Raw genomic sequence first — 22651 nt, 5'->3', positions numbered from 1 at the left:
AAAATGGACCGTCTCTACAAGCCAAGATAAAGATTCAAGATTTCTGTTTTATTAAATGCTCCTTACTGGCTGGTTGTGGATGTGGAATGACTTAAAAGAGGCAGCAGCTCTGTTTTCGTCAACATAAGGAAATGAGAGTAAGATACTCCACACTGATTTACTGTTTAGTATAGTATTATCATAACGATGTAGAGATTGTGTCTGTGGGCTCTGAACACAAATTGCTGTTAACCAGGAGTTTTTGTAACTGGAGGAGCTTTTATAAACATAAAGACAGACTCAACATTAATCATATAGATGTGCAGTACAGATAAAAGGCATCTCAACTAGAAACATTAAGGATGTACTGGGATGTGGGCATGGTGACAAAACAATGATATCACTATAAACATATGTGATGATTATGCTTTTATAATTTTATGCTATCTTGAAATAAAAAATGTAATGTGAATTAATAGTGATGCAGACAGTAAGACGTTTTCTGGGTGGGGAGTGAGTGTATTTCCAGCAGCTTGTGACAGTGCAGGGGAGTTTAGGATACAATTCGATGATTGGACGCGATGTAAATCGGCGAATATGACGGACGTGGACATGGTGGTAAAGAAGAGAAAATATAATCATAGTGAAACACAAAGGGGATAAAGCATTTGTCCTGCTTTGTGATGGTCAGGCAGGTGCCAAACATCGACATTTAGCTTGTGCTAGCTTGATAAATTATTGGCTTTTCTATTGCAACAAAAGTAGGCCCATTCTCAGGTTGCCTGCAGTGTAGCTACAGGCAGCAAACCTACAGGCTAAAATATTGCCATGGCTGTTCGCTTCTGGCGGCGATTAGCTGAGGAGGAGGGGCCCAGTTTGAATGTTGTGTTTACAAGCTGCAACAAACATTTACTGACTCCACCTCTAAGGGTATGTCCAAATGTACCGTATGTCCAAAATAAAAATGAATAAACTAAAAAGTACACAGCCCAAATCGTTGACAATCGTAATTTTAGTGTCAGACAAGGCAAATAGCCAATCATAATATAGAATTTTGGGGTTGGAAAAGGGGGTCCTGTTAGATTTCAAGGTGGGAGCCAAGGACAACCGCCTGTATCTTCCCTTGGTCCTTCCCTGCTCAGAAGATCGATGGGTTAATCACTCCTGCATGTCTTTGGGAAAAACACTGAAACTTAAACATGTGTATGATGTGGGTGTGAATTGATTCAGTCCTGAAGAGAAGCATGGCACTTTGCACAGCAGCCTCTGGAGTTAGAGTAAAAAGTGGTTTAGAGAAGTTGAAAAGCACAAGTGCAGTCTATTTATCACTGTGCAAGAAATTAATTAATTTTCATACTAATTTACCTAAAATTGTTGCTAAAACATATTTCAATAATTACAATTAGAATATAATATGTGTTAAGCAATGGAGAATTTTAAGAAAACAATCTCTTTTTCTGCATGCTGAACCTTCGACAGTTCAGCTCTGTTTGGCTTGTTAGCCTACCTGTTTTTTTTAAATGTAATAAGTTGCAGATGAACTGACAACACTAGCAGCTACCCTCCTTACCCTCTGTTCATTTGGCTGCATGAGCTGGGTCCAGCCAAGCTGTGCTTAGTAAAGTCTCAAGAGGCTCTATTATCATTGGCCAAACACCTTTTAGGTTAGGAGTTTTGATGTAATATTAGCCCAAGTGTTAACATAAAGATGTTCAAATATCAAATGATTCAGATGTTGAAGTCACTAAAGTCTTGGTTTAAAGCCTGGGTTAAAGCACAGGTGCTAAAACTAAAATGGCACTTTCACAGGGAATTAAATGTCCAAGGCCTGTACAGTAACAACATAGAGAGCTGTGTTGTACATAACATGACCTCAGGTTTATCGCTAGCTTGGAGAGATACAGTAGAAGCCAGAGTTGAATGGCTGCAGTCAGTCTAAAACAGCTGTGATGCATTACCACACAAGGAACCAGCCTCCAAGGTATTCTGCTCTCCATTTCCTAATCTGTTGTGACAGATGTGCACAATCAGGGAAAGAAAGAATTATTTTCCAATGAAGAAATTCAATGTCTACATGTGATACAAAGGTTCCTGCAAAAGTGTCCAAATATTGAGATTGTTTAACATCCAACATTCCACAGTAAATGCTGGTGATTAACGTTAGCTTATTGCGAAGACATTTCAGATACATTATTTGTACGAAACCATAAATAGACAAACCTGTTTTTAATATAATCATGACAGCTATAGAAAGAAGATTCCAATGAACTTTTCAATGATACATAAAACAACTGTATGACCTTTGCTCCCTATCTTTTATGACTTTCCAAGGTGCTAACACAAGCATCCGTTAGCTAAACAGTCCGAGCAGTCCCTGAGCTAACCAGTGAGAGGTCTTTGAAGCGGCTGGACTTGTGTTTATCCAAAGTCAGTTTCTGGTCTTGGTTAGGCCATCAAGCTAAATGAGGCCGGGGCTAAAAACAGACTCTTTTGTGGGGAGGGCAGATCAACACAGCAGGCCACTGTGAACTGATTTCATGAAGAGCTCACCTGCTGTGGTTAGCAGCTAAGACCTGTTCAGATCCAAATTAAGCTTTAAGTCCTTTTTTTTCCTTCAACAGTCTGTTATTTTTCCTTTTAGTTCAAGAACAAAGATGCATTTATTTGACAAAAGGCCTAGTCTGTGTGACTAAAAGACCAAAAATGCAGTAGATCGTTGCTAACTGACAAAAGCTAATCAGAAACAAAAAAAAAAAGAACTGCGTGCCTCTGTAACTTGACACATTTACATTTATTCAAAACATTCAGAGAGCTTGATATATTTATAATTATGTTCTGGCTTTTTTATGTAAAGGGTTACATTGGGAAACAGTTTGAGTGAAGCTAGTGGCATGGCTGCCATTGGTATGACAAAGTCATTGTGTGTATTGTTTGGATGCTTTACCATGATGCTAACATTATAGTTTGTTAGCATCATTATAGTGTCTCAACAACAGCTGCGCGTTGGTGTAGTCTGCTGTGGTAAGTACAGTCGAGGTTAGTGCTGCCTCCTCTCAGCAGGACAGTAACTTGTTCCAAACGCCGGTTGTTAGGGGCCTTAGAGTTTGCATATTCTTGTTGTGCATGGGGAGTTCCGCAGGTTTGTTGCCGGCTTCCTCCCTTAGTCCATGTGCAAGATTATGAGGTTAGTTTGTGACTCTAAATTGCCCGTTGGTGTAAATGGTTGTTTTGTCCTTATTTGCCAACTCTGGGATTGACTGGCGACCTGTCCATGAAGTTTTCTTTCTCTCGGCCAATGACAGCTGGGACCTGCTCCACCCTCACACAACCCTGAAGGGAGTAAGTGGTGTGGATAATGGATGGATGTCTCAACAACTATTGCATGAATTTCAATCAAATTTGAGCTGCGTAACAGAATACTATGCTTTGTTATTAAAGGAGGAGACCCCTTTTGGTACTGGTACATACTTGTCTTTTGATGTATATACTTCAACAGATATGAATGTTCATTTATGTCTAATGTTTTTTCTTTTTTGGTTTTTCACTTGCTATATATACATTTCAATTTTGATATATCAGTATATTACTGAAAAGGCTGTGTGTTCAGGTATACTGAAGCTTATCCAGAGCAGATATCTGTACATGCACTAGATAGAACCAAGTGTGTCATTTGACAGAACATGTTGTCATTTTACACGTATGCATCCTAATGGTATGTGTGATGGGACTGTAGATATTTTTTTCTGTTTGTTTTTTTTTTTTTTCTTTTCACTTTGTGTAAGATCAGATACTGAGCCTGGTCAGTGTCTGACACAACTATTAACAAAGCATTCCCTGGCCCGACATGAAACATATTGTACATCAGGACAGACTTAATCATCTCCAGATAATGTTCAAAAACTTGAGAGGCACCACAACCATAATCCCCATCTTGATCCCCTAAACAGAAATGTTTTGGATTTACCTCAAAGCCTTAGATTAAGTGCACAGATTTGTTCAACATGTTACTATTTTCTGGAAGATGACTTTCTTTCTGCAGGTTTTGGTAGAGCTGATACTGACTTTGATGACATACAAAATGGATAACATGGCTTGTAGTTCCCGAGTTTCAAACCTCTTACATGAATTCCAAATAAGCAAAAGCCAAGAAACATATCTGTTTTATCATTCTGAAATTGCAGAGAATGTGTTACCATGTTCAAGTAAACAACTGTGCAAGTCAAGGCCATTTAGACTACTGTAAATGATCATTAGTAAGTACAACATACTAAGACTCCAAACCTAGTGGTTTCCACAGGTTCACATGACTTGTTTTTACTATGCACAAAACATACTGATTACATAGGATACATGTACATAGACATATATACACAAATACACACGCACAAAAACAGATAGACAGTGGTTTGATTCCAAAAATGCAGTTTCTATGGAATTGGGGTGTACTTCTAAGAGTTATTGTCTGTACTGTTTTACTGTTTTACTCTGCACTCTCCACTCTTGTACTTTTTCACTCCTCCAGCTGTGTCCATCTTTTTCCAGTCACATAAGATTGCTTGCCGCTTGTTTAACCTTGTCAAAGCTTATTCAAGTACCCAATAAAATTAAAATTAATGTTGCTGGAATTTACAGAGGCCATTAAAAAGCCATCCGATAAAGATTTGGACTGTATTCAACAGCGATTAAACAACAGCAACCAGGGTTTGAGTTTGAGGGCAGCGGTTTTGATAATAAGAGACATGATAGTTGGTAATGGAAGATTTGTTCTGACTGATTTAAGTATTACATTGTTCATGCACCTATGATGAAGGGACATTGCAATGGTCTTTGAAAAGAACATGCAGATCACACCACTCTACTTCACCATCAGTTAATGCAAAGTAAATCATAATAACAGTAGCTTTATGTTTTATGTTTATAACTTGTGGATTGTTTTTTAATTGGATCTCTGCATTTGTGTTTTTTTGTTTTGATTGATGTCCTGTTGCTCTGATGGGTGAGCATTTGAAAAACTTTGTTGTGTTGCAATGTTCCAATTGCTATTGGATGCAAAAATCACAAAAACAGTATTGCCTACCAAGACAGTTTACTTTTTGTGATCTGATGGGTTTTATGGTTAAGTTGTTGCTGGTTTTCCTGTTCTCTCTCTTCAGTATAGATGAAAATGATAAAACACAACCTCCTTTCACTTACCACCATTTCCTCTTGCCCTTTAGAATCCAGAATCTCTGGACTCGTCCATCCAGAGCGCCCTCTCGGCCCTCTTCCCGCCTTTTGATGCCACGGCGCCCATTGTCCTTAGCCAGCTGTTTCGCACTATTGAGGAACGTTACCACGGTGATGCGTTACAGTGCCTGCTGGACTTCCTCATCCCCTCCAAACACCTGCTGGAGAGTGTGCAACAGGCAGCATGTGTGAGTACCAGTAAATTCAAATGCACTCATTCACCTTTTTACTGCTCCCTCTTAAGTGTTGCATTTGCACAAATCTTTTCTGACTTTCAAACATTTGAGTTTACACCTTATGTTTGTCAAGTTTTGTTGTTTTTATCAAAGGTAGCTGTAATTATGTACACTCATACAAGACAATAAATACAACTGAGAAATATGAATTAGTCTCATGTTGACACTGGGGCACCACTCCCTCACTGCATCAGGTGCATTGCCACAATATGAGTCAGAAATGATACTTTCTTAAGCTTATATCACTAAGTCCATGGTGGATTAATGTTCATAAGTACTGATAAGAAAATATCAAATCACACCCTCTCATAATATGCAGTGGAGCTCTGGTATCTAGTCTCCAAGTTCAATCTAAACCCCACCTAAATCCCCCCAGAGACCCCGTCCTCACTAGACAAACCCACCAGCATAGTCGATGCATATACGACATATGCAAACTTATCCCTGGCTGTTTGTTATACATTACTTACACTATGTGCAGTATGATTTTTATTTAATTTTGCACACTTGTTTAAGCATCACATTATTAAAAGCAGTAAAACAACTCCACCATAGGAAACAAAAGAGCTATGATAAAACTGAAGATTAGTCTTAAGTTACCTTTAGCGTTTTCCGGTTGTCTGTACATCCTTGATTACACTCAAATACTATTGTGAACATGCTTATTATTCTGATTGTGTTTATTATTTAGCATACCTTTAATGACAACAATTGAACCTGAATTTATGTCAAACTTTGAGTAAATGCTTGAGTAGTAGCTAACAGTGTTTCCCTCTGACTTGATGAAAACATTCAATTTTGTATTAAATTTAAAAAAAAAGTTGAAGTAGATTTCTGAAAAACACAGTAAAGACAAAAATGGCCTTACATTTTTTTTGATTCATTATTTTGTGTGGTTTCACTAAGAATCAGGATGTCCAATTTAGAAAAGTTCTTATTTAATGTGTAGTGGTACTCTACTCTGTACATTCACATACAAAATGAAACTGAAAAAGTTCTTGTTTTATTTTTCTTAGGCTGGATTCTCTGATGTGGTTTTCCGCTGTGAAGGCTGGCCCCTTTGTCTCCATGACAAAACTGTCATCCAGTTGGCGCCTGTGAACCCTTTGCTGCTGCGTCCCGGAGACTTTTATCTGCAGGTGGAACCTTTCGGGGACCAAGCCGCTCGCATCGTCCTCAAAAGTCTTCTGGAGGAGGGCTGTCGAGAAGTGGAGGAGACTCCCGTCCCTGAGACTTCCTACCCGTGCATTTTCACCGAAGAATGGCTGCAGGACCTCAATGAAGGGCGGCGTGGGACTCCTCTGTCCCGCTGCTTACTTTGCACTGATCAAGGAGTGATCAAGTTACCCTGGGCTGAAATCGCCATCCCTGAGTTCTTAGACAAGCCTAAAATGATACGCGCATATCGGGAAGCTCCTCCTGAACCGAAACAGACTTCAGTTCCCTCCCATTTCAACTCCTCCACCCTCCCAGTGGAAGCCATTTTTCTTCCCTCGAAAGACAGGATGTCTGATTCTTTGAGACCTGCAGGCTCTTCTTCCAAACTCATCAAAATGGACCAGGCAAGACGACTTCCAAAGTCCTGCTCCAAACCTTTAATCAAACCGGTGGGTTGGGTTTCTCCCAACACCTGGGACAGACCCAGCTATCGAGAGATCGAAGGGGATTATGTAGACCTGGTGGATGTCGCCAAAGAGAAGGACCAACCAATTCTACCAACCGCAGTTTCATTCAAACCAGTCAGACCTCCTCCACCTGTCCCACTTGGGAATCCCTTTGGACTCACGCTACAGTTCGCAGAGGGGCCATGTATACCGTGCTGCCAGAAACAGCTGGGGCATGAGCACACTGAGGAAGACTTGAAGTGTCGGTATAGGGACTCGTATGTAGCAGCACTGAGAAACCCAGTCCCTTTTGAAAGAGGGAGTGTAGACCTCCTGACTGCCCTGGAGGAGGTTGGACTTGGAGAAGAGGTAGAAATAATGTCTAAGGGTGCATTTGATGCAAAAAAACATGAACTTGGAAACCTTTGTAATCCCTGTAACAAACCCATGATGAGTGATGAGCTCTGCCAACACAGACACAAGCGTGAAATTAAACCAGACATCCCTGCACACCATCTCAAAGACCCACTTCCTACAAGTTGTGAACCACAAAACCTAATGAAGGAACCACCCATGGTCTTAAAATCCACTCCTGGTTTGAGCTACAGTCAGAAACTTCAGATGAAACTTATCTCCCACAAATCAGGACATAACCCTACTGTGCATCCAGTGTCAGAAGAGTTTTTGGTGAACTGTCATGGTGACCTTAAGCCAAATGAAAATGTAGAGGTTGTGAAGCCATCAGGGAAACACAAAGTAAAGGTCAGGTCTCTGTCCACAGTGTCAGAAACCTCTAAAGGGAGTCCACCTCTCTATAAGCTTAACAACAGGAGCAACAGTGATATCTGCCCTGAAACAATCAGCAGCATGATGCAATGTAAGAGAGGGGAAATGTTGGATCAGGTGACTCAGAAGCTGGACAGGAGGAAGTCTCCTAAAAAAGGTGAGCAGACAAGTTAAGGCAGATCTACTTGTTTAATCCAATCTTTTCTTTTTAACTCACCAGCCACACACAAAGTATTGTTTTTACAGCACACACAGCCATTTATCATCATCTGATGCTCTCAATGCTTTGAAGGCTGCTTGAAACTGGAGCGTGACCTTGCGTGCTTCAGGGAAAGCAGATCGTAAAGGCTCTTTGGAAAGAGGGTTCAGAGTTCACAGAGCAGTCTTTGGGTATGATCTTCCTCAAGGGATACTCCCACTGCTGTCTTTGGGTTCTCCGGCAACTTATCCACTTTACCGAGGGAGTGAACGGAAATAGCATGCTGCACCCCCAAAGAAAAGAAGGGCCTGAACTCAATGGGTGAAAAAAAAGAGAGAGCAACATTCCTCTGATGTAGAGAGACAGAATAACATGTGAGAAAGAGGTTCCTGCGTCCTCTGTACTCATTGGCATGTACCCTCATGCCCTCAAAGGGGCATGTGGAGGTCTTGACTGGAGACATGCTTGTCATGGCCTATTAGTGAAGGGGAAAAGGGAGAGTACAGGCAAGGCTTTGTTAGCTCTAAGGAGAGGCCAATTAGGATGTCTGAAATCAAAGTCAGGCTTAGTAGCCGGGCCACCGCAGTGTTTTGTGTCCAGTGTTAGGAGGCTGTCTGCCCACAGATGTTCAGCTGCAACCATGTTGATAGAGGACCAGGAAGAGAGATGGATGAAAAAATATGAATAATTAGCAATAATGAACCAAAGAAGGTGGTTTAAGAAATCCATGATTTAGATACATGTTTGCTAACATTGTCTTGCAATGCTTCAGTTATAATTTGATACAACTGTGTTTGTGTTTACTGCTTTTCAGACTCTCAGTCATGTAGGAGTGATACTCCCCCCACTACAGATGGACCGGACTCACAGCTTCATAATTCAAAGACAGAAAAACCATCTTCTCCAGCAGTTCGGAATCTGTCTGCAAGTTCTGAAACGACACACTCCCTACGAACAGAACAATCGAGTTTCAGCCACATCAGTGGTCTGCTTGAACTGGGCATTGTTTGTCTGCCAGGTACTTGATGAATCATAACCCCGCCACTTAACCCAATCATCTCTGTTAGTAGTCACACTACTGTCTACTTAACTACTTTCATGGTATTTTTCATCAAAATATAATTTGATTTTGAGTCCATCATGTGACATCATGAACTCATCTTTGACATAGACAAAATTCTAGACAAAATTACAACTCAGCGAGACCTTGAAAAGTCCTTCAACTCCATGTTATTCAGTGACTTTGATTTGAAACAGAGCTCAGCAAAAATGTTCATTTTGTCTTTTGTCCAAGTGTTAAAGAGGGGATTTAGTTTACTTGTTCTGTTTGAAAAACAATTATTTGTCATGAACTTTTTCTCTGTTCTGTAACCCATCAGGCAGCAGGGACAGGACAGGCAGAGCAGTGGTGGAGGTCCATGCTGGAAGACAGGAGTGGAATTCCCCTCTTGTGTCTGCCCAGAGTCTTTGTGAATTACTGCTCTACTTACACTCCATACTAAGGTAATGGAAAACAATAGCAACAAGGTGTCTCTATATCAAAACCTTTGAGAGATCTAAGTCATAATATTGTGGGAGTCATATTCATATCGAGTATGGGGGGGATAGTTTTCCAAGCAGAAGAAGCTTTTGTTGTTGCCCCTAGTGTGTTGGTATGTAATAAAAGATCTGACCACAAGAGGGCAGCAGAGCACCAACTGAAACATTTTCATTAGATTCTAGACTGAAGTATTGGTGTCCAACATAGGGTGTGAGGCACCCTAGGACGGGGGGGGGGACCAGGGATCTCGGGGGGAGAAAGACGCTTTGTTCTGAGGTTGTCATGACAACACACTTACTTGATCACTATAAATAGGTCTTTTGTTAAGAACACTTGCGTGTAGGCCTATTTCAATGGGATGTTAAAAGAAAAAGTGTTACGCTTATACATGAAAAGAGACATTTATCAATGGTAAACACAATAATGACTAAAATTAATGTTTAAAATTGATTTTTTTTTCATTGTGTCTGGGGGCAGCTTTAACTTAGATACAGGGAGGAGGGGCTCCAAGGAAAAAAGTTTGGGAACCACTGATCTAGAGGAGAACAATATGAAGCAAACTTGTAGATCCAGACTAAATGATCCAATTGGGTAATCTCTACAACATTGTATTGAATAAAGAATCACAATATTACAAACTGAAAGGGTGCAAAATATCCCATTTTAAGATCAGCTGGCAGCAGCGCTGACCTGTGCTGACCCTCTGCCAGACTGGTGTCAAAGCACAGCCCTTAGAGGTCTTCTTACAAACACTCAGAAAATGTTGTTTGTTTATACTGGGTTTAATGGAGTCTTTGAAGTTAAAAAAACAGCCATTTCACCAGATAGTTTGGCCTTCCCCTGTCCTCACTCAAGAGCCATACCACAACAGAGTGTAGCCAGGCAGGCTGCCAGCTGTCTGCTATGCAGCGTCTCGCTAGAATTAGCAGCCGTGTCTGATGAGGGATCATCCAAGAGGGACCCAAGAAAAGGTCATGAGGAGGAGTGTGTGAGGGCGTGAACGTGTGGAAAGGGATGTGTGACAGAAGAGTGTCTGGGTTTCAGAGAGAGAGAGAGAGAGAAAACAGGATAAACAAAGACTAGGGTGTGGAATAAGTTGGTAATACTAGAAGTAATAAAGTGAACATGTCTAACTAACCATCATTGTTTTTGTAGGAAAGAAGTTCAAGAATTGGGAATGACGTTGGTCATCAATGCCAGGAAAAAGCCTCCCTCACTTCATTTCTACAAAGCTCTGCTGATGGCCCAGGTTAGAAAAACAAACGTGCATGCACACGTCAGAATCAGCATACTGGATGTGCAAAAACACAATCACACACACAGACCATGTCATCAGATTCACAGAGGAGGGAAATGATAACAGGATTAGTCATGTGTGTCTGAAAATACAAAACACAAACACTGAACTAAGAGCTCATTTGAGGTTTGTGTACATTTTTTTTAATTTTTTTTAAATATATTCAACCAGGAGAACCTCACTGAGATTAAGAACCTAATCTGAAAGAGTTTCCTGGCCAAGAGGGGGCAGCAGCACAACAAACAGTTACAGACATAAAACACAGAGTAATTACAAACACAGTTTAACATGTCCTGAGTCACAGAGCAGGAAGTCATCAGTTAAAGCATCTACAAACTGAAGCATCTTCCTTACACTCCTTCAATCTACTTTTAAAATGATTTAAAGAGACCAGCTCCCCCAGACCCAGATCATCCTGCAGGAGATTCCAGGCCGCCAGAGCAGCGTACCTGAAACTCCTTTTCCCCATTTCAAGACGCACTTTGGGAACAGATAACAACAACACGTTTTGTGACTGGGTTGCAGAGTGGAGACTGTGTCATCTAGCACTTTTCACATGAATACAGTTACACAAGTACGCGGGAAGCAGGTTAAGTAAAGCCTTATAAGGACATGCCAATGAGTTTGTCTACGCTGAGACAATGCAGGCCAGCCGACTCGCTCATACAGAGTACAATGATGAGTCAGGGCCCTGAGATTTGTTATGAATCTCAACGCACCATGATATACAGTATGTAGAAAACATCACCATGATCAATCAAGGGCATGAAAGTAGCAGCAACAAGTTGTTTTTTTGGCAGCAAAAGAAAAACAAGATTTGTTTCTGAAATAAAAACCCAGCCGCACCTCAAGCTTCGTTACAAGTTGCTAAATATGAAGCTTGAAAGACAGAGTATCATCTATTAAGAATCCAAGTTATTTATAAGATGATACAGACTCCATCACATCACCTTGAGATGTAAGTAAATGTGCGATATTTTGGTGGCAAAGACACACTAAGGGGCGTCTATTACTGTAGGTGGGTCACATCCTTTCCTACAGTGAAGATAAAGGGAGAGATTTTGATTAAAGGGGACACTAATCTAGCAATAGTGCAATTCATGTCAAATAATAAACATTTAAGTCCGTTCTGATTTTTTGTCTTTAACCTACTTAACCCTCTCTACAGGAGCAAGCTCTCCATGCCGTCCACAGTATCGTGATGCTGGTCGATAAAGACACTTGTCCTCGACCTGAAAAACAGCCAGGGTTACAGGTCAGAAAATACATTCCTTTACTCTGATTTGACGCTATCGATGAACTTTTTTTCTATGTTCATAATTCGCCCGTTGTCTCTCTCTGTAAGATGGACACAGTGTCATCCATGAAAGCCCTCAACAAGACAGTGGAGGCCTCACAGCTGACCTCTGACCTGGGAGGGACCTTCACTTACGGTCACACAGATTGGCTGCAGTTCCATCAGGTAATGAACTTTCATTCTATGTTTACAGGAATGCTTGCAGCTGTGATAGCACAGCCCACCCTCGCTTTGCTTAACTGTGGAGTTTCCCCAGAACTGCAGTTCAACACACCCTGTCTCAAACATTCATCATCTGTGAGTGAGTCAGGGGAGGATGTGGTCATAGGGAGAGATTCATTAGTTTATTCACTTCATGCAAATATTACTGATCGTTAAAAGGGGGTTCATATTTGATCATTTCTCATACCACCCTGATCTCTAATCTTTCAGGCTCAGCTGCACCAAGAAGCAGGTCGACGTTATGTGAAGACATACATTGTTAAAGAGTAATTTAACAGGAGTGATCTTTATATCAGTCAGCTAACAGTTTTAACCAAATTAAGCATCATAATAATAATAATAACCAACAACAGTTATAGCTCCATAAAAAAAACCTTTCTATGTACAATAATAGCACAGTGTTCTTGTCTTGTGCACATTAGAGCATTAACCTTCAGGTCAGAGTGAGGCAGCAGAAGTTTGTTATGTAAACCAGGGCTTCTAATGCTGAGGTCAGCATCCTAGATAAATGCAGATAAATGATACTGTACATACCATTTTCTGCCAAAAGACATCATGTTTTTGTTTTTCCTGGTGTAGATCCATTTTTAGTTTGAGGGTTTCAGGATATTTGTTAATCTTCAGGCTCCTAAAAATGAAACAATCAAAGAAGAAAAAACTTTATCTGGTTCAGCTTCACAGTTTTTAGAGATATCAATCAATCAATCAATCAAATCAATCAAACTTTATTTATATAGCACCTTTCAGACAAATTAAATTGCAGTTCAAAGTGCTTTACAAGAGTGCAGAAAAGTTATTGATGAAAAAGTAGTTTATAAAATCATTGAGAGACTAATGCACACCAATAAGAAATATGTAAAAAAATATGTATAAAAATTAAAAATTAAAATACGACACATAAAAGCAATAAGATATTAAAATTAATACATAGGAGAAGAATATTTAAAATTGTAGTAGGATAAAAAAAGACAAAACAATAATGTTAAAAGATTTGAATTTATATAAAGCACTTATAAAAGCCAGACTGAATAAATGAGTTTTAAGACTGCAAATTCTCGGCTCCTCTCAGACCCTCAGGAAGGTTGTTCCACAGTCTCACATATATGTGACCTGTGACAATTTAACTTTTTTTGCCTTTCATGAAAGAACAGCGAAAGAGACACTGAACACATTCATAGAATGGAGAAGAAGTAGGACAGGACATGCAGCAAAGGGCCGATGGTCTTAGTCAAACTCAGGGGGTCACACTCCCCATAATGTTGGTAAGGGAACACACTGATGTATACAAATGGACAGTCCTGAGGCATGACTTCATGCAGTAGTTACAATACTCATGGTATCATGATACAGTTGTTAAGATCAGACTCCCCCTGCTATAGCCAGTAGCATACTGAGGTCAGTCCACTGTGCTTGTTGTTATCCCTGGGATAATAATCAGAGTGACCCTTATATAATATCTCAGTAGGTTTGCTTTTTGGTATGTTCATTCAGCTACATAGGACAGATAACTTTGTTATTCACTTCAACTTAATCATACATTTAATACATTTCAGAGGCTGCTGTCTTTCATGACTGACCTGCGTGGGGCAGACTACTTGTTGCAGAAGGCCATCAAGAAGGTGGACGGCAGCAAAACAATGGACTCTCCACAGGTGAAATGAAACAGCAGAGTGTCATGTTAATTCATTAGTGTCGGCCATGTTGACTTTGCATTGATTATTCTGTTTCTGCTACAGGAGGTGCAGCAGTGCATCCATGAACAGAGGGCCTCGATGAAAGAGGTGCTGGAAGACACTCGACTGGTCACTCTGCAGAGGGAGGGAGGGGCTTTGCTCGCTAGAATGAGAAAAGAGGAGTTTAGATTCCCACAGTCTGAAGACTACAGGTATGACATCATAGATGAGTCTAATTATCTTCTGATTCTCTCCTTAATGAGCGCATGATGCAATAGGAGGTTCAATAAGCCATCAGGAATATAATCATCAGTGTTGGTAGGTGAGCTTTAAGATTGTTCATTCATAGTATATGATCACTTTATAATGTGTGGATTATAAAGTGATCCCATCTCTCCCCCTATCCCTTTCCAAGCCCGGTGCAGTCTAGGCCTGTGAAGACTGTTTTGTCATGAGCCGGGGATCCGGCCGAAGATTACTGCCTTTTAATAAGGCAGTTTTTTCTTACCACTGTAACTTTTGCTGCTTTGCTAAAGTGCTCATGATGGATAGGCCGGATCTTTGTAACATAGCAATAAGTAAGGTCTTTTACCTGCTTTTTGTAACATAACAATGAGTAAGGTCTTTTTACCTGCTCTTTTGTAAAGTGTCTCGAGATAACACTTGTTATGAGTTGACACTATACAAATAAAATTGATTGATTGATTGATTGATTGATTGATTGATTGATTATTACTGACTGAACTACAGGAAAAAGTTAGATAAAGAGTAGTTTTCATCCAACCTGACCTGCAATATTCACACTGCCTCGGATCATTTATGCACATTTATCGACAATAATCTGAAAGTGTATGTACAGTTCTCTAACAATACAAGATCACCTGAACACATTTTTTACACAGTGACATTACTTCTATTGCTTCAGTATAAAAATGTGCACACTTCTTTTAGTAATAATTAAAATGGATCATTCTGTTTCAAATCTCTGTATGTTTTAGGGCTGTTGTTCAAACAGATGCACTTGATCTTAGATTATCATTCACACTTAAAACCAACAGAAACAGGTGGATAACAATATGGTTTAGTCCAAAAATGTTTTTTTTTTTTTTTTTATATTTGAGGGATTTATGTGTGCATGGCCCTCAATTAGTTTTGAACAAAAATGCCTCCCTCCATAGTGCACTTGAAATGAAATTAAAACGGCTTATATTGATGTCTGGTGTTGTATGTGACTTCACTGTTTTATATTTGTTGCAGAGATGCTCTGGAGTCAGTGACCAGTCTGTATAACCAGGTGGAGGAGAAGCTTCACACACTGGTGATGAGATCAAACGAGTCTCTGCAGCAGCTGGAGTTCCTCTTCAGACTCAGAGATACAGAGGCCAAAATAAGCACGGTAGGACTACATACAGCTGAAGTATATATGAAGATATGTGTTGGAACAGCTGAGATCTATTAGCTTGGTTGATCTGAAAAAAAAAGATGCCAGGAGCTTGCCAAGATATGCGCTTAATCCAACATTGCATAATACTTTCTTACATCTTTCAGACGGGGATGTGGTTTAATACGGAGGGCGAACAGAGACTAAAGGACTCTTATGCAACAGGCGATACCCTGGTGTGCACTGAAAAGGCCTTGCAGCAGTTTGATCTGATTCTTAAAGAGTCTAAGGTATCAGAGCAATATTACAAGAACTATATATAAAAAAAGCAAAGTTGCACCCATTTGGAAATATGTGATTCTAAACTTAAGTTAAAACAATAAAATCTCTTGGATTTCTGTTCCTTTGTCTCAGGAGAAGCAGCAGCAAGCCCTGACCCTAGTGACGGAGGCAGAGGGAATAGTCGCCCTAAGTGATTCCAGTCCTGCAGTAGATATTTTTCGGACCCTGATCAGCACTTTCAAATCCAACATGGATGATTTTACGTTGCGGGCAGAACAGAGATTCAAAGATCTGAAGACACTGATGCATGTGCACCACTTCTGTGCACAGGTTTGTGCTTCACATGTTTTCAATAATCGAACATTTCTTGTTTAAGTCTGTTACTTTCTTCTCTTGCCCTTACTGTCTACAAATTCTTGACTGATGTCTGTACACTTTTCAATCTAATTTGTGTAAAATCATTTTCTTTCTCTCTTCCCAAGGCTTCTGCCCTGGCCAAAGAATGCAGTAGTTTTCTGGAGAAGGTAGAGCCGGGGTGTTACTCCGCTCAGACCCTAAGCACACTCCAGATGTATGAGGAGAGATTAGGTGATGAATTCTCCACCCCACACTTCCAGGCAGTGAAAGCGCAGGCCGCTGCCGTGGGATCGGGGGCGTCAGGGGGGATAAGAGTGTGGAATGCAGCCTGGGTCTCATGCCAAGAAGTCAGACGGCGTCTTGAGGAGATGCAGAAGAATAAGAAAGGCGTAGATAAAAACCAGATCCAACAGAGCACAGCTGTAAATCCTCAAGGGAAAGATGGGGGGGCTGAGAAGATGGAGAAAAGGAGAGAGGTGGGGGAGGATGAAAGCTCTGTGACCGAGCAGCTAACTTCTCTGACAGAGGCAGATATCTCAGATAGAGAAGGAATGACCACTACTGCTGAATCAATCGACCACTGTTTAAAACCTGACTCAACATGGAGTGGAGAAGAAGAATCCCAAACACAAAAATCACCCAAATCACTGGTTAAAAGGGATCAAATGTCTCCTATTACTCCACAAACAAACCACTGGAGTCCAGATACCAAACAGAGGCCAAGAGAGCACCTCAGCGAGGCAGATCTGAGGAGTGCAGACCCGGCTGAAGGGGGCAATGATTTTCCAAAACACCAACCTTTGGGTCGTTCCCGGAGCGAGGGCTCGTGTGTGAGCTCTCACTTGTCGATTCTTTCTGGCTTTTTACCTTTGAATGTGAGACACAAACACTGTCAGATCAAGGCACCACCGCTGGAACCAAATCTGCAGCTCATCCAAAATCTGCCCGTTTCCCAGAACGAGGGAAACCTGAGCTGGGAGTCAAAAAGAGACAGCAGTGAGGCGGGTGACGGATGTCAAGACTCCAACCAGGGCCCTAAAGACTTCAAGTCCCGAGAGACATTACTCACACCAACAGAGAACAATGGCGACAATGTTTTGTAAGTAATGCCCTTCTCTTTTTGCTGTAATCCAAAGTTCAGTTAGATGCTGTCCAGAACATTACACATTACAAAGGTTTCACTGTTAAACAATAACGTTCCCTCCTTACAAATATATAATGTCAAACTGTATGAAATAATCAAATCAAATCACTTATTTCACATTTCTACCTTTCCTACTTTCCTTTCCTTCAGTAAACTGCGGAGGATCATGGAGGAGCTGCTGTCCACGGAGAGGGAGTACGTGAAGGCTCTGGGTTACGTTCGAGAGCACTACTTCCCCGAGTTGGAGAGGGCCGACGTTCCTCAGGACCTCAGGGGCCAGAGGGGGAGCATCTTCGGTAACCTAGAAAAACTCCACGACTTCCACCGGCATCATTTCCTGAACGAGTTGGAGAGCAGTGTGAACGAACCCTTCAGGGTGGGACGCTGCTTTCTGAGACATGTGGGTACAACCGGTGATATGAGTTTTGGTCTGCAGGTGTGTTGCAGATTTCTAAATGTGCAGCTGTTGTTTCCATGACAAAAACAAGTTTTTGTCTGATGTCAGCATCTGTAATGCTGGGTAGCAGGGTATGGTTTCCTGTTTTAGACTTAACACAGAGATAACTTGGCTAAATCGCTTGTTAACAAAAGCCCTTCCAGATGTGTCCTGACTGTGGAATGATGTCATCAGCATCCCAGGAATCATTCAACAGATTCTGTAGTGGGAAGTTAATTTCATACTGCTGTGTTGTCTGCACTTTTTTTTGTGACACATGCATTTTGTTGTTGTTGTTGTGATAAACATGTTGTCTTTATCCCTTTTTACTTCAGAAGGAGAACTTCGCTTTGTATGCCCTTTACAGCAAGAACAAACCGCAGTCTGACTGTCTTCTCATCAATCATGGACAGGTTTTCTTCAAGGTGAGAACCATTTCCAGCCTCCCTTTGCTCTCCTTTTATTTCTCCTCTTAAAACCACATCACAAACTTTTTTAACAGCAAACAGACTTTGCAAACAAGCTTTGAGCCTCGCTTCAAGAAATGGTTAACTCAGAGAAATGACATACTAATGAAGTCAAATCCCTTTCTCTTAACTTGTTTATTTCCAATAATGCATTTCTGTTCACCACTTATACTCTTAATGGATTACTGCACACCCTCGTAACAGCAGTTTGTTTTCCAACTCAGCGCTTAGCATTATCCTGATGGCTTTAGCATGTACACATAGTTAGCCCTGGTGCAGACTAAAACTGTGACCCGTCTCCTCAATCCATTAGCAAAAGCAGCAGAAGCTGGGGGACAAGATGGATCTGTGGTCGTATCTGCTGAAGCCGGTGCAGCGGATCAGTAAGTACAGCCTGCTGCTGCATGACATGATGAGGGAGTGTGGACCGGGACAAACCAGAGAGCTGGCTGAGGTCAAGGCCGCTCTGGAGGTCATCCATTTCCAGCTTCGCCATGGCAACAACCTACTAGCAATGGACGCCATCCGCCAGTGTGATGTAAGTTTGTTTTGTTTAACGTATGTGTGATTTTATAACCAAACCTTCAAATAGAGGAGGATTTCATGTCTTATATACAGTTCATACATATACAGGTAAACTGTGTACATAGCATGTACTATAGAGTGATGAGAATGAGTGGAGCAACACATCTGGAACCTCTCCAGTGATGAGAAAAAGGTACTAACAGGACGTCCTTTGTAAAAGGATGATGAGTCAAGTGAGGAGTGAAACATCTCTCTTTGGCATTGGATTTGTTTATTCATCATTATCAATTTGATGGGATTGAAGAAAAGAGTAGAGCCAAATAATGTTTTATTTCATTTTGAATCTTTTTCATGAGATGGAGTGGGAGTAGGGTGATGGTGGGCTGGCGCTCTTTAATCTTGAGAGCCAAGATGACGGGAATAAATTTGGAGTTTTGATGGCTGTTCAAAATGTGGAAGATTCATTTTTTTTTTCTTGTAAATTTCCCTTGCTTTTGATTAACCATGCAGAGTTCAGTGAGTTCTTCTTTTGTGACCTGCAGGTGAACTTGAAGGAGCAGGGTCAAGTCATACGTCAGGACGAGTTCTTGGTAACGTTCAGGAAGAAAAAATGTTTCCGCCACATTTTCCTCTTTCAAGAACTCATCCTCTTTAGCAAGACCAGGAGGACGGATGTAGGAAATGACACATATATCTACAAACAGTCATTCAAGGTACACATATGACCACATACTCAGTCTTTATGTGCAGTTCAAATGAATTACTGTGTATCAGAATGCTGCAGAGAAAAAGACCCAGTATTACAAGTACCACAGCCTATTACAACAAGTCAGTACATGATGACTTCCTGCATACGTATGCATGATGCAACTGTTAATGACTTTTGTCTGCTGGTACATTTACTCACCGTGTACAAAGAAAATGTACGTTTCCATTGTTTGTCACAGTTTGAATTTGAAATCACAAAACTACATGAAGGCGACTGGAAAAAAACGAGAACTGACTCTGAACTTTTGACCCCATTTCAAACATTAGAGTGACTTTTAAGATTAAGATTAACTTTATTGTCCCAGTGGGAAATCTGTCTTGGACTTCACAGTGCTCTCTGATGCAGTAGCAAAATAACAAAAATACATTCATTCATCATCAGAACATGTCAGTTAAATAATCATTCAATTCCACAAAAGTGAATTACTAAAACCATAAATATGTAATAGTTAAGAAGAAAACTGAAAACAAAGCAAACCATTCATAGTACATTTCCTTCCTTTGACTTTTCCACAATAGCATGAGGGTATGGGTGAGACAAAAACATAAAAAAAAAACATTAACACCATAAGCTTCAAAAAAGCACCACCAGTCACTAATAGAACTCTAATAACAATGTGGCCATGGTCCATTTGTAATATTTATAATATATAATATAATAATTATAAATAATATACTCCAGATAGCTGTTCTACCAATGATTTTTTTTTATTCATTCTTTTGCTCAACAATTCCGCAATATTTATTCTAACGGGCCTCTTGACGCACTGCATAACATCCTAGGGTCCCAATAACAAAAGTGACAATAGTGTGTTTGTCTTTGTTTATATTTAGACATCAGATGTAGGCATGACCCAAAACAGCGGTGACAGCGGCCTGTGCTTTGAGATCTGGTTCAGGAAGAGGAAAACACAGGACACATACACACTTCAGGCCATAAGCCGAGAGGTGAAGGAGGCCTGGACCAAAGACCTGGAGCGGATCCTGTGGGAGCAGGCAGTACACAACAGAGGTACTGAAACATACACACTAACACTTCAAAACATACACACTCTATGACTCCAGACTGGAAAAGGTTCATCCTTAAGCAACAGATAATTCCTTTTATGTGTATAAAATATCATATCCATTGAAACCCTAAGCAGACATGCGTCCATACATTTATATATGTGATAAAAAGTCATTTCTGGTTGTTGTTTTTTTTCTCGGGATCTTGACTTATTCATCTCATATCCCCACAAAACAAACAGAAGAGGGCTTAAATGATGTCATCAGTGTGGGCAATGACAGCATGGGAGGTCCTGGTCTGGTCAATCACAGTGACCATTCTATTGTTTTGTTTTCTAGATCCACAGATCCAGTTAGTAGAAAGAGAGAGAACAAGTGACGCTATCCTGAAATAACGAGAAAAATCATTTGAGATCACGAGAAAATAAGTGAAAAGAAGTCATTATCACGTACAAACATAATAAATAAAATGTACAGACGCTTGGGGCTTCCATATATAAAGACTCATTGAGTCTGTTTGGAAGGCTACTTAATGTCAAAGTTGATAGTGTTTATAACAGCACTATGGATAATGTGTCAGATGAATGTAACAGAAGCTCACTGATAAAGCCTGGATTGTTCAGCATATAAATATTTACAATGCCTCTATCTGCAGATATGACTATGTTTGGCAACTCCTGGTAACAGATAATGGTAGATGAAAGGAGTTTACATTTCATGACTTTTTAAAAGCAGTGTTTGATAAAGCTGAATAGAGACAACTGTTAAAATATATATCATGTTTGCCTTTACAAAGTCTGCTACAGTTCCTCCTAAATGTTTTCACTAACTTCAGTGTCACATCTGAAGCGTGATGTGTTTTCAAGCTAATCATTTTGGGGCGTGTTTTATTTAGAGGTCCGTATGCAGGAGAGGGTCTTCATGGGTATTGGGAACAAGCCTTTCATGGATATCCAGCCCAGTGATGCAGCGATCCATGACAGAGCCGTCAACTATGTTCAAATGGGAAGAGGTGAAACCTATCCACCTAATTATTCTTTATTTTCATTGTACTGGTCTGCAGATATTGGGAAATTTAACGTCCCACTTTGGCTATTTCGGTGTGTCCCACTGCCTCTCCTAAAACGTATTCTCACCTGGTTCATGCAGAAAACAAGATGCAGTCCACTGCAGGATCATGTAGTTCACAGGATAAGCTTCTTGGAGGACGACCGATATCTGTCGGTTCAGTGAGCACTTCCTCTTCCTCTTCTTCCTCTGGGAGGGGTTCCCTGTCCCACGTGGGATACCTGTGTGAGTCAAAGAGGAGGGTTGTGTCAGGGGGCCTGGGAGGATACAGATCACCTCCAGGAGTTTTGGAGGAGGACGACCTGGACCATGAGAGTGGGAGTCACAACTTGCTGTGTAAGTTTAGCTATAATCAAATATTTTTTACAGTTGTATACTGCCAGAAAGTTATTACAATGTTTTTTCAAATAAACCAGAATATAAGGTGCAATGCTATGGCCAATATCCCAAACCCTTCCATGTGTGTTATTAACAGCTCCATTACGACTTCATTGAAGTTGCTGGGTGTTATGTTCTAAGCCTAAAAACACCTGTGCAGTTTTGGTTCTCTTTGTTCTCTGTGACAGGGTCCAAGATCATCGGTCAGAGGTCTGGGTCAAGGATCATTTAAAGGCATCCAAGAACATTTCAAAAGAGTCGTGGTTGGTCTCACTGAGGCCTGTTGATCATCCATCGTTCCTCTCATTGGTTCTTTGTTGAATCAAGCCTTCTCTGTGTTTCAGTGGACAGCTCCGAGTCGTCAGGAGAGAGTGTAAGCAACTTCAGCAGCTCCAGTCACAGCTACCACTCTGCTGCAGGAGGAGAGGTGGAGGACGCCTCCTCCCTCTGTGTCTCCACGATCACTGTGAAGGAGGCAGCAGCTGCTCGAGCAGCGGAAGTCATCCACAAACCAAGAGTTCGGGCAGGATCCCCAGAAAAAAACCCACCACCAGTTGCACCCAAACCCAAACCACAGCACCAGACCAAGGCTGTGCCCTGTGGCAAGGTACAGGAAACAGTAAATTACCATGAAGTGAATAATTGTTTTTATGGTAAAACAGTAGAAAGGCAAAGAAACTAATGCATCCATAAAGTCACTGACTCACAGATTCACTCATTACTCCCACAGTAAACAGTGTCTGACATTCTTTAGCTGAAACATCTGTTTATTCTTGGA

At 40.8% G+C, this 22651-nt stretch overlaps 1 protein-coding gene across 1 annotated transcript in view; it reads left to right on the top strand.

Annotated features, from left to right (window-relative positions):
* Nucleotides 1–22651, top strand: part of LOC132977506 (uncharacterized protein KIAA1755-like) — a 29177-nt gene that overhangs the window by 5629 nt on the left and 897 nt on the right. The window contains exons 2-22 of the mRNA XM_061042121.1: nt 5196–5393; nt 6458–7988; nt 8845–9048; nt 9410–9533; nt 10726–10819; nt 12036–12122; nt 12213–12329; nt 13940–14038; nt 14123–14271; nt 15317–15455; nt 15608–15730; nt 15855–16052; nt 16205–17178; nt 17374–17623; nt 17995–18084; nt 18440–18664; nt 19194–19364; nt 20254–20431; nt 21323–21439; nt 21577–21831; nt 22218–22480. Coding sequence (XP_060898104.1) covers nt 5196–5393; nt 6458–7988; nt 8845–9048; nt 9410–9533; nt 10726–10819; nt 12036–12122; nt 12213–12329; nt 13940–14038; nt 14123–14271; nt 15317–15455; nt 15608–15730; nt 15855–16052; nt 16205–17178; nt 17374–17623; nt 17995–18084; nt 18440–18664; nt 19194–19364; nt 20254–20431; nt 21323–21439; nt 21577–21831; nt 22218–22480 — 5586 coding nt within the window. The remainder of the gene's footprint in view (nt 1–5195; nt 5394–6457; nt 7989–8844; nt 9049–9409; nt 9534–10725; nt 10820–12035; nt 12123–12212; nt 12330–13939; nt 14039–14122; nt 14272–15316; nt 15456–15607; nt 15731–15854; nt 16053–16204; nt 17179–17373; nt 17624–17994; nt 18085–18439; nt 18665–19193; nt 19365–20253; nt 20432–21322; nt 21440–21576; nt 21832–22217; nt 22481–22651) is intronic.

Source organism: Labrus mixtus, chromosome 7 (assembly GCF_963584025.1).
Source record: "Labrus mixtus chromosome 7, fLabMix1.1, whole genome shotgun sequence".
NCBI lineage: Eukaryota > Metazoa > Chordata > Actinopteri > Labriformes > Labridae > Labrus > Labrus mixtus.
The sequence above is the reverse complement of the archived record's forward strand: the minus strand, read 5'-3'. Positions and strand labels throughout refer to the sequence as shown.